At 28.0% G+C, this 19278-nt stretch overlaps 3 protein-coding genes across 3 annotated transcripts; 2 read left to right on the top strand and 1 right to left on the bottom strand.

Annotated features, from left to right (window-relative positions):
• Window positions 1–7069: 7069 nt before the first annotated feature.
• Window positions 7070–9271, top strand: PGO_070460 (zinc finger protein; the record flags this gene model as incomplete). The annotated part of the gene is made up of 1 exon (XM_028686919.1): window positions 7070–9271. One exon carries the CDS (start codon window positions 7070–7072, stop codon window positions 9269–9271), a length of 2202 nt encoding a protein of 733 aa, XP_028542720.1.
• Window positions 9272–10929: 1658 nt separating this feature from the next.
• On the bottom strand, window positions 10930–12186 carry PGO_070450 (arginase; the record flags this gene model as incomplete). The annotated part of the gene is made up of 1 exon (XM_028686918.1): window positions 10930–12186. One exon carries the CDS (start codon window positions 12184–12186, stop codon window positions 10930–10932), a length of 1257 nt encoding a protein of 418 aa, XP_028542719.1.
• A 3945-nt stretch (window positions 12187–16131) lies between these two features.
• PGO_070440 (dynein light intermediate chain 2) lies at window positions 16132–18489 on the top strand (the record flags this gene model as incomplete). The annotated part of the gene is made up of 1 exon (XM_028686917.1): window positions 16132–18489. The coding sequence occupies one exon, from the start codon at window positions 16132–16134 to the stop codon at window positions 18487–18489; it is 2358 nt and encodes a 785-aa protein (XP_028542718.1).
• Between the last annotated feature and the right edge of the window lie 789 nt (window positions 18490–19278).

Below are 19278 nucleotides of genomic sequence, written 5' to 3'. Positions count from 1 at the left end.
TCCAAAAAAAAAAAAAAAAAAAAAAAAGGCTAGACCATTATAAGGGGAATGTTAAAATATATAAATTGCATGCATCAAAACAGAAAAAATTATAGACTTTTTTTTTTTTTTTTTTTCTTTTCACATGTCAATTAAAAGAGAACAGAACTTTTGAATATTAATTTATTCTATGAGGAATATATATTTTGAAGGGTCTGGGTGGCGTGAAAAATGTTGCTGAAATGTATACGCGATATATTATTGCTAACCCTTGTGTTCTTTCTCTAGAGTTGCGAATGTTTGCATTTCATACATATCTCGGAGAAATTGTTTACAAATGGTTTACTGAACCTTCTAAGAGTTATTATATATATGGACATATCAAGTGTTATAGAATTAACACTGAAAGTATTTTTTTTATATGGTGAACACCTTATGTAACTTGAAATGCAAAATAAATATGCCCTTTAAGACAGAAATTCAGCAAAGAGTGTATTTTCTGGAAATTCTTAAATGTCATGTGAAATACAAATATCTGAAAGGGCGAGAAAATTTGATATATGCATAAGGGTGTGAAATACATAAGATATATGCATCTACAAACAGGATAAACAAAATCATAGTTGTCCTCTTTTTTCCTAATTTCTCCAAATGTACGTACATTGCAGATTTTATATATTGAAGAACATTTACATTATATTTCACATATATTTAACTCAGACTGCTTAATTTTGGCCGTATTCATGCAAAAAGAACGAGAAAAATGGGTGATTCTCATAATTTACACGTGTAAGTTGAATTCACTTTTTTTACTTATATGAATATATATATATTGCGCTACTACAAGTTGTGTTGCAGAGGTTTTGCAAAACTTTCTATTATACACATTTGACATAATTAGCACAATCTTTCGGAATTGTTGGTTTTGTTGAGTTTATTTTTCACATCGTGTTATGCCATTTTATGTCACTTTTTGTAGCTTTGCACGTTTCATATCGTTTTGTATTTTTTTGTTTTTTTTATTGTATTTATTTTTTTTTTTATTATTTGCATGTTTTTTTTTTTTTTTTTTTTTTTTTTTTGTGGTTTAATTTTTATCACATAATAATACAGTTGGATATCACATAATTAAGTTATTCTTAAAGTGGTGATGGTATTATACAGCACATACCTGTATTGCTAAGATTGCACATGTGTATATATATACATTGTAGGCGTAAAAATATTCCAACATGTTGCACCTTTTTTTTCTGTCGAGGTGTTTACGTATAGCACAAGTGATAATGTATTTGCATGTATACATGCATATACATTTGTATACAACTTATGACACTCCCCACTTGGCAATGTGTACACAATGTGTTAAAAAAGGCACCTAATTTTACGCATGTGTTTTTGTTTCTTTACAAATTGCATGTGTTGCAAATGCTTAACATGCAGCAAATCTCCTATATGTTACTTTCAGCTTTCCTTTTTTTTTTTTTTTTGTATTATTTTATAATAAGATTTTTTTTTCTCCATGCATATATGCACAAAAAAAAATAAAAAAAAGGCACTTCAGAAAAAAAGAAAAAAAATGAATTTTGTGCATATGCATGTGATACAAATTACATATGCTTAATTTTGTTTTTTTTAAGATGAAGAAGAATCGATTTCATTTTTAACAATGTATACATTGTAAGCAGATGCGATAGGGATACATAAACCGAACATGTAATTTACATACGTATATGTAATTATGTATATTTTTTATATATTTTATACAGCGTTTATAATTATCTACATAAGATAGAAAGATGTATTTTTTTTTTTTTTTTTTCTTATACCTTTCATTCATGTGTTCATTATTAATTTAACGGAATAATTTTTGAAATCTTGCATTTAGGCTAAATTCAACACGGAAAGGAAAAAAAAAAAAAAAAAAAAAAAAAAAAAAAAAAAAAAAAAAAAAAACATTATTACATAGGTGGTATACATTGTACATATTATGTTATGAACCCCCTAACAATTTATATATACGTATTATATATATCACGTTTTTATTTACATAGCATATTTTTTGTGATAATTTTTATAGTTAATAATGGCCCTGAAAATAAATTAATACCAATAAAAAAAAAAAAAAAAAAAACAAGGCAAAACAAAATAAAACAAAACAAAACGTAAGAAAAAATTAAAAGAAAAAAAAGCAGAAAAACAAAAAAGCAAAAAAGTAAAAAAGCAAAAAAGTAAAAAAGCAAAAAAGTAAAAAAGCAAAAAAATAAAAAATAAAAAAAGCCGCAAATGAGTTAAAGAGCTAAGAAGTTAAAAATATTTAAATGATATAAAAAGGCAAAGATATATTATATATATAATATATATAGATTTTTGTTTATAAAAAAACCTCCCTACCATCTCAAAAAGAAAAAAAAGAGCTAAATCATAAACCTGCTGCTACAAATAACATGTTCTTTTTTTTTTTTTTTTTTTTTTTTTTTTTTTTATTTGTGACATTTTTTAAATCTTTAAAAAAATGTTATTTAAGTAAACCACGTTTACATAATATTTCATAAACATTTTATTTTTTTTAATAGTATACATATCTACACATATATATATAACTACATCAACTGTATATGGGTTTTTACAGATATGCTTGCGTATGCAAATATATATACATATAGATACCCTATATATATGCATATATAATAAGCGACGTATATGTATATATAAAAGTACCATATTACATACAGTGAATTTCTGCATTATTTTTTTTGAGACAGTTTTTTATATTTTTAATACTTAAGCCTCTGCTTGTTTTTATATATATATATTTTTTTTTATACATATATATATATATATACGTGCGTATACGTATTTTTTTTTTTCCATTTTCATGATCATACTTTCTGTAAACGTACCCAAGTAGAAATATATAATGTTCATATTTCATTAAATTTTTCTTTAACAATTTTTAATAGTTAGTTTTTTGTGTTGAAGGATATTATCCATTTCAAATTGAATGTATTATGCGCTGCATGTACAAGACTATGTGTATAGGTTATATTTATGAAAACAAACAGATACTTGTACGAATGCACATGCATAAAAACCCTACTGCATACACCCAGCATTACATGTGCTATATGTGTCTGTGGATGCCTCTTAACTGCAGGGATATATATATGCAATAAATATATTTCAGTTATAATTTATGCATTAGCGGTGTTCGTGGGTATCAATTTTTATGTATATTAAATTTTACATCCATTCCTTGTGTATGCACGCATACGTGTTAAAGATTGTGACAGTTAAAAAATAGAAGGCCTAAGTATATTTAATGTAATTTTTTAGAACGTTTATATAGTCATATGTGTGTGTATGATGGTGTATACATGTATATACATATGTAAATGTCAGTTCAATTTACATTACACCTATGGTGTTTAACATAATTGAATTGTTTTTAGCATACCATATATATATGAAGTTTACGCTTGTATACAAACAGTATGTTATAAGGTCGTACCTTTTAATGAAAAACGTGTATATATTTATATATATATATATATGTCACATATACCGCTTGAATACCCTTATAGACATTCACACTAATCTACATGTATAAGTGTATAGGCATATTTCTTTTACAGTTCACGATTATACGTAAAATAATTTTTAGTTTCGCTGAATTATTCCTTATATTCACGATATTCTAGTATCCACTCGCCCCTCACTTTTCTTTTTTCTTTAACTTTTTTACCATTACGTATTACTAACAAATATATACACGTACAAATACAATACATCTATGTGTTTTAATTTTTCATACTTTTCCTTTTTTTTTTTTTTTTCTCCCCTTTTATTTTATTTTTCCCATTTTATTTTACTTTTCCAATTTTATTTTCTTTCGTTATTTTTTATTTTATTTTATTTATTTTTTTTTTTCGCGTGTTAGAATTGTTACAATTGTGCACCATATGTTTTTGAACTCAGTTTACTTAATTGCATGCTCTCATTTTATTGTACATTAAAAATATGTGCACACATATATATGGACATATATTATGAACATATGAACGCATGTATGCATATCCCCTTGTGTTTCTTGGTTTATTAAGGACCATTTCCTCGATTATTTTAATTTCTGTTATTTAATTTTTTACAGTCCCACGTGTTCGCATATTACATACCACCGAACCAAACACTAAATTGCTTGAAACACACGATCGTCCATTTGACCACCCGGTGGACAAGGTTACCCGAACATACATCTTTTAAAATATTTACACGAGCGTTGGTGTATTATATGAAAATGTTGTTTGTATGCTTTTTATAAGTATGCACAAGGAAATATACATATAGATAGGCATTTTGTATTCGGTTTTTAAGCTTTTATTTTTAAATTGAATTGAAATTATATATATTTTTAATTTTTACATTTGATTGCTTTTCTTTATATATATATATATATATATATATTTTTATCAATTTTCTATTTTATTGTTATTATTTTATTGTTATTATTTTTATTGTTATTATTTTTATTGTTATTATTTTTATTGTTATTATTTTTATTGTTATTATTTTTATTATTATTTTTATTGCTATTATTTTATTATTATTTTTTTTTTATAATTTTTTAATGTACAACACTTAACCTCTTCATTTTTAACACGAAGCAGGCTTAGCTTGTTGAATAAGTATTTGCTAATATTTTTTATTGAGATCCGTATGTATTTTTATATGGTTTTTTTTTGGGGGGATATTCCAGTTATAGAAGAAAACGTCCATATATATGTCCATGCGCTTACCCAAGATCAATCACCTACTTACAAATATACATGCATATGAGTACACATTACCCATATCTGAACGCAGCTGTGAATTAAGCAGTGATATTGTAATGTACACGCATATATTCCATATGTATATATGTGTGTATGCATAAGCGTTTGTATACATGTATATATACATATATATATATATACATGTATACATACACGATTACATGCGTGCATGATACACTTATGTAAGCGCATATAATACCTTTTCTTGGTATTTTTAAAAGGCATAATTACTTATTTATATATATATATTATACACATGCACACATTCTGTAATATATCTTAAAAAAATATATACATGAAAAAAAATATTCAGAACTGTTATTATATGTAATCGTTTTTAATATTAATTTTTTTTTTTTTTATTTCTTTTTTTTTTTTTTTTTAATTGTTCTTATGTAGAACATTATAAGTAATGATATATTTGTATGAACTGTGTGGACGTTCGAAACTCGTACGGAAACATTTTCATTACTTTCCTCACACATAAACAAACCCACATATTAATGTATAATATATTACTATTTCATGTATTGCATTTTTTAAGATTACACTTATTAAGATTTCCTTTTTTAAGATTGTATTTTTTTAAGATAACATTTTTTAAGGTTGCATATTTTTTAAATTTTATTCTGTAATACTTTTGTAGTTACTGTGTGTAACCTTTTTTTTTTTTTTCCTAGATCCCTATTTTTTTAATGGTTCTTTTTTTTAATACATCAATTTTTTTTTTAATGCTCTATTTTTTTTTAGATATTACGTCATATAGATTTTATTTTTTACGATATTTTATGTGAATTTTTTTTTTTTTTTTTTTTTTTTGCTCCTTTTTATTATAGCTGTTTATTCAAATTTTTATTGTATTATTACCATTCTTTTTTTTATTATAATTATTTGTTTTTGCTCTCATATAATTAACATACGCTTATGTGTGTGAAAGCTTATGTATGAACATATGTATATATAAATGTATATACATATATGTGCAATATCTGCACATACGCTTGTTAATTCACCGGCGCATGTTTTTTTTTCCCAATTCTACCGAACTACACGTTATACTTTTACGTAGTTGCCTAGAAAATTATATATCGTGTGCAACGCTACCTTTTGTGACCCTTAGATTTCATGTAGGCATATTAGTATCTAGCTTATTTAGTGGTGCATATATGTATATATGCGTGGGCTCACATTATAGTATACATTACATATTATAGTGAAATACATACCTGTGGATAGAAAAGTACAACCAGACCTTAACATATACACTAATATTGATCTTCATTCTTACGTAATGAAATAAAAATAATAACATTGTAGACACCAAAAAAGAAAAAAAAAAAATTGTAAAAGAACAACATAGTGAATTCCTATATTTATTTACATACTATATCATTTTGAGAAGCTAAAAATATATTTATATATCGTAACAGTATATAAGATTAGCATATATGCATACAAGTGTGAACAAGAAAAAAAAAAAAAAAAGGAAAAGTGTAATTATAATTCATACTAGAAGAAACACAGGGAAAATAGTACATCTATGTTTTATGCGATTAGTGTCCTATTTTCACATTATATATGTATATGTATATATATGTTCTAATTTATATGTACCAAAAAAAAAAAAATTAAGGAATAAAAAGAGAAAAGGAAAAAACGAAAGAAAAAAAAAAAAAAAACAGAAATACAAAAAGATAGAAAAGAGATAGACTATCTATATTTTATCAACACCGTGCTATATTAAAATTGTTATATCTATTTTTGTATGCTACCGTTTAATGCTTTTATAATACAACATTAATATATACAGAAAACATATTTTCATGTAAAAGTTAATAGATATATATATTTTTTTTTTTCTTTGCTGAATTCTTATTGTATTAATGTTTATATATATATATATTATAAGAACGCATAGTTTTTTATTGTTTTCATCTCCAAAAAAGGTAGATATATTTTTTTATCGTACACCATCCCCTCCTCTCGACGTTTACTTGTTTATATGAGTAGTTGAGACCATAAGGCATGAATTATTATTTCTATATAAATATATTTTCACGATTTAGTTGCAATTGTACAAAATTGTGTATTCTCATCTTCCGACCTATCGTCGTGTACAGTATCTGTAGAAATACGAGTGTATATTTACAAACACTAAGCAGAGAAATATTGAATTGAAAATATATTCAAGAATTTAGCACAACTTGTATCATATATAAAATTTACTCCTAAATATATTAACCCATCTAGATCTTGATAAAATGAGTGGCAAGAAAAATTTTGCTAAATTTATGGAAAAGAAAATGTTTTCCAATGCTCCAAAAGAAAAGATGAATGATGAGTTTCGAAATATTAGGAAGGAAGAAAACCTGAGTAATATCGTGAATACAAGCGAAAGGAGAATTTTATTCTATAAGACAAAAATATGTCCATGGTATATTAAGGGAAAGTGTGAAAGAAGAAAGACATGTCTATATGCTCATGCACAGAATGAACTAAGAGAATTGCCGAATTTATGTAAAACCAGTTTGTGCCCAAAATTAAAAATAAATGAATCATGTAATGATAAGAAATGTAAGTATGCACACACGAACATCGAATTAAGAGCTACCGAAAATTTGTATAAAACGGCATTGTGTGAAAGCTTTATTAAAGGAAAATGCTTCTCAGGGCAATTTTGTAGGTATGCACATGGCCAGAATGAATTAAGAGAGCATCCAATGGAAATAACAGACAAAAATATAATCATTGGAACGAGTAAAATGAAAAATGATAAGTTGGATTTTGAAAAGAAGAAAATCTCAAATAACAATTGCAACAACATCCAGAACATTGATAACTGCAAAAGAAATGAAACATATTGTGTTATGCCCAAGAAGAAAGAGACACATCTTAACAAAGTTAGCGCACTCACAGAAGATGACGCTGTTGGAGAGGTAACGGAGGCCATGGATCCCCAAGCGCTCAACGATAGCACGACTGACAATTCTTACGACTGTGCCAAGAAGGGAAGAGCAGAGAACACCACCAAACATGGAGGCTTAAGCGGAAATGGAAACAACAACGGAGGAAATCACGGCGCAAATAGCAGCGGAAATCATAGCGGAAATAATCTTAGTAGGAAGAACGATGTGCACGAGTACCACAAGAGAAGCCATAAGAATCAAAAGTACAGGAACTCGGAAATCATGAATAACAACAGCAGTAGGCGTGATGGTAGCAATAGGAATGACAGATCCTCCTCCTCGGTAGGAAATTACTTGAAGCACGAAGACTGCACAAAATTCAATGATGAACAATTTTTGAATGATAGCCTTAACGTTTTGGGATTTTTGGAAGAGCATAATAATGGCGTAGAAAAGTTTTGTAAAGGACACAGCATGAGTAACAGTATCATAAATGATGTTGGAAACAATTCATTAAGCAATTTTCCAAATAACAGTATTATTGGAGGAACCAATAGCAATAACAATGCCCTTTTAAAATATGTGAGAAATAACAAAGGCATTGGAGGAAATAGCAGCAACTCCTCGTCTTTGATAAATTTTAATGTGGCCACACAGAATGCAGGAAATTTGGATATGAATGTACACAACAACAGTTCAGAAGATAATTATTACAACTTTAACACTACCAATATGGAAAATTTGAATTACGAGGACATTTTTTTTGGTGGAAATAGCACAAACAATAGCCTAAACGCTTTAAACAGCTTAAATAGCATGAACAGCATGGGTAGCATAAGTAGCTTTAACAGCATGAGTTGTGTGAGTGGTATGAATGTAAACACTATGAACGAAATGACAATGAGCAACATGAACAGCATGACTATGAACATGGGGAACATGGGCAGCATGAATAACATGTGCATGGACATGAACAGTGAGAATTTGAACAATATGGACATGAACAGTATGAATATGAACAATATGAACATAAACAATATGAATGTGAATAGTATGAATATGAACAGTATGAATATGAACAGTGTGCATATGAACAGTGTGAATATGAAGAATATGAAAAACGTGGGTTGTGTCAGCGGTGGTATGGCCATGACCATGAACAGCAATGGTGACTGTGGAAGTGTGACAGAGCCCATGTGTAAATACTTGATGTTGAATAAAGAATTAAAAAACAACGGTGTAACAAGGACGGATCTTTCGGGAAATAACGTAGGCCTAAACAGCATTAACATGATAGAAGTTGTAGGAAACTGTGAACAACAGCAGGATAACATAATAAGCAACAAATTGATGAAAGAAAAGGAAAATTCTGACGATCTAGTTAGCTGGGAAAATTTTTCTCTGTTTGGGAAAGCCAAAAGTTTTAGCGCAGAGAAAGACTATTTTAAAATTTTTAATTATGGAATGTGCAATAATTTTGATAATAAACTGTTTAATAATTGCGATGTGCATAAGAACGAAATGGAAAAAGTTGATAAATCATTATTTATTCTTTAACAGCAGAGGAAAAAATGCTGTTTTTAAAAAAAAGATATGAACAAAGCTACGAAAAAAAATTAAAAGATAATGGAATAATGAAAATTTTTTTTTTTTTTTTTTTTTTAAATAGCTATATCCGAATAGAAAAAGCACGTGGCGGAAAATATATATTAATGATATATATATATATATATCATTAATATATATTTTTCCTGGGAAGGTAGGGGGGATACCCACATGTGACAAAATCCATATATGTCGATAAAATGAAACAAAACTAAATATAATTAAAATTAATTAATTTTTTAAACAAGTTTATAAATAAGGAATTAAATTTTATATTTTTATAACACATGAGAAAAATGAATTTTTTATAAATATATATGTATATAATATATCTCCCTAATAAACAAGGTATTTAACAAAGGAAACTAGAGTACTGTATATTAATGTATATATTTATTTTCCCTACATATAAATATATGTAGTACGGATTAATATAGTATAATCATTTATATGTATAGGTATTTATATGCATCAGCATATATATATATATATACATATAAATGATTATACTACTTATAGGAAAAAACACACGCATGTATAGTTTTACATATGAGCATGCATTAACATGTATGCGTATGCATATATATATTATATATATACATACACGTGTAATCATCTGTATATATAAACATATATATATATTGCCTAATTATGAATGAATTCATGTGTATACATGTGTGCTCAGAAAGGAGACACCATTCCAGTGCGTGTGTTATACGTAAAATTATAATATTATCATTTTTGTATTCACTTTTTAAAATATATACAATAAAATACAATGTGTACTATGTACCATGTTACCTGTTCCTTATTACATACACATTTATATATACATATATACGCTTTTATTATGCTACACCTTTTTTAAGTTTTCTTTTTTTTTCTCCTTTTTTAATAATTAATATTTGTTTTTACATAGTATATCAATTCTTTTTTTTTTTTTTTTTTTTCCCCTTTTTTTAAAAAAAAAAAAAAGAAAGAAAGAAAATTGTAATATTTAATGTATATTTATTTTTTTGAGGCTTTTTATTTCTAAATGGTTAATGTTTTTCAAACATATTTTTTAATTAAATTAAAACTGAAAAAACGAAAAATGTACAATTAATTATATATTTTTAATAATAAAATGTTAAAAGAATAAAAAATTCATTAATAGCAAAAAAAAAAAAAAAAAAAAAAAATGCCTTGCCAAAAAAAGTCACGAAGTATACAAGTTGGGAATTTTAAAAACACAGCAAAATTTATATTCTTGTTTTTGCAAAAGAGAGGCATGTTGTATGTGTAATGGGAAAAGTATATGATGAATGAATAGGCGAGTTTTATGTAGGTTTATATATACCTATACATACCTGCGTCGTATACACATGAATATTCAATGAATGATGGTCATATTTGTAATTCCGATTTCTAACTCGCATGTGTTGTGCGGTATGTGTGCATGATAGGGCAAACCCTGAACCCTGTACGGACAAGGCTTTCATAACTTTTTTTTATTTTTAGATTTTTTTAAAATGGGCTAGTGGGGTGCTTTCAAGTTTTCCCTAATCCCCCTGTGCGTATATATATATATATATATATATATATATATATATATATACATATATTACTGGTTAGACTATGTCATAACCAAGCACCCTGGCAATAAGTTCCAGACAAAGTTTCCCTGTTTTAGTTGCATTTTCAGCAATGGGCAATGAATCCCCATGAACTCTTTTGTCATCTTCATCGAGTGATGGATTATATTCCACTACATCCATCGAAACAACTCGCCTTGTGTCAGCCAGAACTTTCATTAATAAATTTGTTTCTCTGTAGCTTAGTCCACCCTTTGCAATGGTACCTGTTCCAGGTGCATAAAAACTATCAACACTATCAACGTCAAATGAAATGTGTATAGGGTATTTTTCATTAGGATCTATTATGTTAAGGGCTTTACTGATGATATTGTATATTCCATTTTTTTCAATATCAAAAATTGTAAAATAATTAACGTTGCATTTTCTTAAAATTATTTTTTCATATGTATCAACATCTCTTATTCCAATAATAGCAACATTTTCTGGTTTTAAATATGTTAAATGTTCTGACCACTCAAAATATGGAACTTTTTTTTTAAAAAGTCCTAATGTGTGAGCTAATGACATGCCATGATAATATCCCGAAGGGGAGGTTTCCGGAATGTTAATGTCACCATGGGCATCTATCCATATAACTCTCAAGTCTTTGTAAATTTGTAGAGAGCTTAAAATACTAGGGAATGCAACGCTATGATCACCTCCAATATTTAATACGAAATTTTTCTTTTTTAATTCATTACTCATCAGAAAGAATAATTTTTCACAAAATTTCCCGATGATTTCGATATTTTTTATATTATTATAATATATGTTTTCTGAATATTTTTTGCTCAAAACTTTCCCATCATCCCCGTCATCACCATCACCATCGTCACCATTAACGATAGCAGTAACGTTATTATGACTTCCTGTGTTTATACCTTCTTTACCATTACAGACATATTTTAATTTTCCATTCACATTCATTCCTTCTGTTCGATAATTCTCTTTTCCAATGTAAGTATTAGTATTTTTGTGTGTATTTTGTTTTCCATTAATTTCTAGATTTTCCTTAACAATTTCCCCTGTGATATCTTTGTTCCACACATTTCCTACATCTTCATAACTCCATCCCATTGCCTTTATCACTTTATGTAGACCTAACATCCTTAAGTTGTCACATGCTAAGTGAACTCCTCCTAAGGATTGTCCAGCCGATAAGGGGGATCCAATTATAGAAACATTTTTTTTTACGTACAGATTTTCTTCTTCCTTAAACGTTTTTATATAATTCTCGATACATTCATTCATTTTATGTAGCAAATATAATGAGGTATATTTTGTGCGTAACTAAACAATGGTATAGAGTAAAAGCTCTAATTTCGAAAATTCAAGTAGCATTTGGTGTGTATTGTACATGGGAAATGTATGGATGAACCAATGATTTTAAATTACTGGACCTTTATACAACTAAATTAGTGATTTTTAAAAAAACATGTGCAACCTGGTATTTAAATGAACAATTGAATTTAAAGATAATCAGGGGGGGGGGGGGGTAAAAATATCGGAAATGTTATGGCAAATATGAAGGGAAATGTACAGACAAGTAAGCCTACAAATAGATCGTTAAATATGTATACGAATAAGCCCATAAATAGGCAAGTTAACACATACACAAACTATGTGGGAAAATAAAGAGACAAACAAAATATCACTAAAAAACAAAAACAAAAAAAAAAAAAAAAAAAAAAAAATTGATTGGGAAGTAAAAATTTGAGGGGAAAGAGGGTAGTTCTGTTAGAATTGTTTAAAATGGATGGTGAAAATTTGAAAAAAATATTACGTACGCTTAAAATATGAAAAATAAGGAAGAATAAAAAAAGAGTGCGAAAAAATAAGAAAGAATAAGAACACATGGGAGATTACGTAAAAATAAGGTAAAATAAGAAAAAAAAAAAAAAAAAAAAAAGGTTTCTATTTATTGAACACAAAATCCACATGTAGGAACTCGGTGTATGTTAAGCCATACTTGTAGTTATTTATATTATAATTGAAATTGTATATGGTTAAATCTTAATATATTTATTTGTTTTTTTGTTTTTTTGTTTTTTTTTTGTGCTTTTTTTTTTTCACCTCAGTGCATTGTATTTTTACGATGACAAAGGGAACATTTATCCACAAACAAAAAAATATGAACAACATTGTTTTCTTTTGCATTTGTTCAAAAAAAAAAAAAAAAAAAAAAAAAATTGTATACAATTAATAACTGCTTAATTGCTCTCTACAGTTAACAAAAGAGTGTTGTATCCATTACTAGATTTTTGTAATGATGAACGAATTGTTCTTTTTTAAAGATAATTATTATTTTTTCACAATGTTTTTGCAATATGCGCTTTGACTCGCGCCTTTCGACTTTCTATTTATTTACCATTCTGTTTACATACTTTGTGCAAATTAATATAAGCACAAAAAAAAAAAAATTCTTTTTAGTGGATATTTTTTTAACATATATTATTTTTAATTATTACCATTTTGTTGGTATATCATCGATTTGAGTAATTGCCATGCTAATAGAAAATTAAAATGTAACAATAGCGTTAAATAAAGCAAGGTAGAGCAAAATGAAAAAAATAAGTCAAAACATAAAACTTAAGGATTGAACGGCGTTGCAAATGATAGAAAGCAAGCTAAAAATAAAGAAAAAACTCATGGAGTGAAAAACTTAAAAAAAACGTAAGAAAAACGTAAAAAAAAATATAACAAAAATGTGATGACAAAAGGTATGCGTTAAATTGATCATATTACAGGATAATTTTTACAACATGGAGTGGTACATGAACGACATAAGCTTTTTTTAAAGAACGAACTGTTGCAAAACATAAAAAATAAAAGGAGAAAAAAAATATGTTTGTGCAGTGGTGGGCAAATATGTAGGATGCATGTACATATATATACGTATATATGTATTTATGGCACTTCTCGTTAATTTCCCCTTTAAAAATATTACCCCTGTGAGAATTAATAAACACGAAACTTTTCAACTTTTTTTTTATCATCATGTTGATTACTTTAAAAATCAATTTACACTCGCATGCATTCCTATATTTTGTTAACATGGGGCAAAACGTTCTATAAAATGTTATTTACCCATTTTAGCAAAGAAATTTGCACGTGAAAATACACAACTTCAAGGATATATTTTCTCATGCACATGTAGGAGACAATAAGTAAATAAAAGGTGTTCACAAATATCTGATTGCACACGTGAATGTACCATCACGTGAATATTGCTTATCCCCATGTGTATTTAAAAATACACACTCATGCATTATTTACATATGCATGGGGCTAAGTTTAGCACAAAAAAAAAAAGCATGTATGTGACCTCTTGAAGTGGAAGCAGAATGCCATAAATGCTATGTTTTGTTTTCTCTTTACATGCTGCAAACTCTAGTAAAATGCAAGTAAAATATGGAAAACTCAGATCCAAATGTATATATATACAAATGTGCAACCAGCAAAAATATGCATATTTCAAAACCTGCGATTTTTTTTAGCAACAATCATAATACAACTATTAAATTTTTTATTATTTTTTGATTTCATATTTTCATAAGAAAAAATTCTTAAATGAACATTCTCATGTCCCAACATGCAAAATATAACTTTCTTCTTAAAGTTAAACACAATATTATATTTTTATATACATAAAAATCGCACTACATAATGAGACGTAGGGGTCATTTTAAAGGTCATATTTAAGGACGAACTTTTAAACGACTCAACTGTGCTCTTGTTGTCTTGATAAAGTGTGTATATAATGTATCTCACGCAGAAAAATTCCCCTTAGCTGCGTTCATCTTTCATTTTTCAATTTATATATATGTATATGTACATGTATATATGTAGCCAAAATAAAATAACATAATAGAATACAATACTATAGTATGATATAATAAAGGGAACGTGGCATACTTATCAAATCGTAGAATTAATCTTCAGGCATCTTTTCCTTTTTCATAGCCCTCATGTGGAACAGTTAACATAAAAAAATATACAGCGTGAAATATATATTTTTTCTTCTTTTTTTTTTTTTTTTTTTTTTTTTTGCGTTTTAAAAGGAGCCAATTTATCTATTTGCTAAAAAAAACGATGGCGTCTTAATCTAACGAGTATTAAAATAACTAATTTTCAACAGGTGAAAAAATGTTGCTGTGAAAATGTTTATGCAATTGTAGCTTCGCAGGTATAGAATATCTTGTGTACATATGCTATACACACTTCTTTTTATTTCTATGTCAAGCACATTGATTTAGGTATGTAATGTACATATATCACATATTGTACCATATGATATATAACAATTTTAAAATAAAAATGTGTGCACATTTTCCTATCTCGTTTAAACTTTAATTTTTTTTTTTTTTTTTTTCATACTACACAAAATCGGACATTACGATGTAATTTTATTCATGTGCACATTTTTTACAAACATGTATAGTAGTCCCATTCGTGGCAAACGCAAATACAGGGGCTTAAAAGGTAGCTCCCATTCTATAAAAACAAAAATAAACAAAAAAAAAAAAAATAAAATAAAAATAAAATAAAAACCTACTCGCGCACATATATATACACATATACGCTTAAATACATAAATAACACTTGAACATGCATAAGAACTTTCCCACTTAAGTATTACGAACTCTAGTCTTTTCATCCTTGAACAATTTTTTTTTAATGACATAGCAACTTAATTACTGTTTAAACCCTGCAATAATCAGTCGAAAGTGATAAAAATTTTGTCTTAAAAAATGTTAAAATGTTTTCCATAAAATATAAACAAATATGCGCATATACACAAATTGACATAAGTATGAGCACACATTTGTATAAGACATTTTTATTTATTCATTTTTTTTTTTTTTTTTTTTAAAAATGTTAATAAGTGTTCATGCTTAACTATTAGGTTGTTCACTCTTCTTTTCAATGCAACACTGTTGAAATAGTTTGTTAGGGGAGAAATACTTTTCATTTTGCTTATTTTAATTAAGGGAAGGCTGTTGTTTCAGTCTCATAAGTTCGCTTTTGCTATTCGAGTTTATGCACATATATATATATATATATATATATATATATATATATACATATTTATATGCATGTACATGTGTATGTACGTATGAGAAGACACATGTACCCTGCGTTACGAAGGTTCATAATTATTAATCCCATATGAGGGAGAATATAGAGGGAACCAATATGAAGCGAGAAAACAAAAATTTGTCAAATGCATCAATGAACATTTTGAAAAAAAGCAACACTACAACTAAACAAGGGGGACTGAAAGGTAGCACGAAATTTAGAGAAACATATAAAGAAAAATGGAGCGTAAAGGTTGAAAAAGATAATGCTATAACTTCCAGGAAAAGTAGCGTAAATCTGATAAAAGAAAGTGTCATAAAGGTTGTCCCAAATGGAAAGATGAATGAAGAAGAAAGTGGTGTAGGAGTAAAAAACAAAATTGAGGCTAATAAGAAAAATGCGGAAAAAAGTAATGTCAGTGGGAAATTTAATCGAGGTAATGATAAAGCTTATAGCAAAGCATATGATGAGAATAAAAATGTTAAGCAAGAGGGAAGGACAGACAGAGCAGACAAAAAAGATAGGAAAGACAGGACAGAAAGCACTGAACTTAATGCTGAGGAGGAAAAGGATGATAAAGAAGCAAATAACGCAGAGAAAAAGGAAGAAAGAAATGGGGAAATCAACTTGACAAGGCGCGAATCGCAAATTAACCAAGAGGTATCGGTTGCAGTAATGCACACAGAAGATTTCAAACGTGGTTTTGAAAATGAAAATGGAGAGAAAGAGGGTATCGACGAAAAAGTTGATAAGCAAGCACAGAAAGACACGGAGAAAAATGGAATTGAAGACGAAGATTTAGATTCGTTTATGCAACCGTTTGCAAACGAACTTGTGGAAAATTACCAGCAATATAACACTAGCGAAGAAAGTGAATACTTACAGGGGGAAAGGGAATATAACGAAGATAACAGCGATGATCTGAACTATGAAAATAATGATGATGATGAAGAGGAAGGAGAAATAGACAAAAGAAAATACAAAGAAGGAGATGATGCACATGAAAAAAGTAGCATATATCAGAATATACTAAAAAAATTAAACATGGGAAAAAATGAAGAGATAGAAAATAGTCACATCATAATACTTGGCAATAAGGATGTTGGGAAATCTTGCTTAGTAAAATCGCTACAAGAAATTCCATTACATGGTAATAAGGAAGGTGGTGAAGTAATATACCAAAACGGAGGTAGAGTATTACCATTAGATTATGCATGCTTAGATGTAAAAAATTTAGATGAAAAAAGAAAAATGAATGATATGAAAAGAAACAGCCACATTTGGATATTAGAGCATTCTTCTTATGTCAGCTCATTAATTAAAAATTTAAAAAAGTTTCAGAATATCAAAAAAATAGTTGTTTTAGTATGCACAGATTTGTATAAGCCTTATAATATTATGTCTGACATAAATCACTGGATCGAGGTTCTTTATGTTCTATTTGAGAAGTTGCATTCTGATTACAACTTAGACGTATTACATGAATTAAAGGTTAACTTACAGAATTATGTATATAACTATAAAAAAGAAGCATTTGAAAAGAAAAAAAATAAGAATCAGAAGGCAGATACAAACTCCAAGGATGATGGGAAAACAGGAAATGGAGATGACACCATAGATAAAAACAGTTTATATGACATAAACAGTGATGATGAAATGTTTAAAGTAAAGAAGGAAGAATTAATCAAAATTAACCTGTCCTTTCCAATATTCTTTATTATCTGCAAATCGGATGGATACGAAATCTTAAACAATAGAACATATCAAGGATACATCGATGTTATCATTGCATATTTGAGAAATTTAGCTGTTAATTATCAAGCAGCTATAATTTTTTGCAACACAGTAAATAAAAAGGAACCAAAAAATGTGGAACTTCTGTACAGATACATAATGCATCGACTTTACAATTTTCCTTTTAACGAAAATGCTATTTTGGATGATTATGATAAAATATTTATACCATCAGGTTATGATAACATGGATTTAATAAATGAATCCATACAGAATACATTCGTTCAGAATTTTAACAAACCTTATGATTCCATAATCATTAAACCAATATCAAATAGGAGCATAGTGGAACATAGCCAGAATGTTGTGGTGGATAATTATTTTAACGATTTTTTAGCTAGCTTAGGGTCTGATGTAAATACGAACCCAGGGGATGGAGCTGAAGACGACGATGTTGATGATTATAATGACAATGGTGATAGCACTCGTAGTAACAATCGTGATGGTAACAATGGTGAAGGCAAAAACATGGGAGATAAAAAAATAAATGTCACCCTGAAAGAAAGTAGAACTATCGTAGACAAAGAAAGTAACAACGAGAACAATGCGAGTAGAGATAAAAATGATAAATCTTTACACAGTTTTTTTCAAAGTCTTTTAGCAAAAGGAAGGTCCAAGTCACCAAGTGCACCAAACATCCCACTTCGGACGCTAGACAAGAAAAAAAACATGAATCTGTAATGAGATTGGAATTGACGGGGCTCTGATGTTGATTATTAGAAAAAGGAGTAATAATTCCGTGTCTGCATTTTTTATACTGACAAATTCGATACAAGCACGAAGAAAAAAAAGTAAAATATACTTAGACACATTTGTGCATGCACAGATAGAGGTTTTTTTTTCTTTTTTTTTTTTTTAAATAGCACCTTCTGAAGTGCAGTTAGCGCGTCCAGTTCGTCATTTATTATATTTTTTTTTCTCCTTACGTTTACCTTTTTTTTTTTTTTTTTTTTCCCTTTATATCATCTTTGTGCTCTTGTGTTTTCATTCAAATTTTTGCAATTAAGGATCCCCTCGCTTTTGGTTACTTGTTTGTTTACGCGTTTATAACGTGCATATACATACATATATACACATATATACTCATATATACACATATATACTCATATATACTCATATATACTCATATATACACATATATATACTTATTTATTTATTTTTTTTTTCTTTGTTGTTTGGCTTCCTTATGTTTAAGGGCACAACTGTGAACAAAATGAAAACTGAGTACAGGAATCATACCCATGAATTTAAGAATGTGGTTATTTGAAATGAGTTTTTAAATTCGGGAGGGAAAATGTGGTGACCGTGGGGGCCTTAAGTTGGCTCTTACATGCCTACACAAAATGGGGATAATAATGGAGACGCAAAAATGTTACAACGTAATGTCAGAACTGGGAGAATTTTTGGCAGTACGAAATTTATGCTGTGATAAACTTCCACTGTGTAAGACTTTTCATTTGTAAGTGGAAA

This window comes from Plasmodium gonderi (genome assembly GCF_002157705.1).
Source record: "Plasmodium gonderi DNA, contig: Chr07, whole genome shotgun sequence".
NCBI lineage: Eukaryota > Apicomplexa > Aconoidasida > Haemosporida > Plasmodiidae > Plasmodium > Plasmodium gonderi.
Note: the sequence above shows the minus strand (reverse complement) of the source record. Positions and strands in the feature narration are given on the sequence as shown.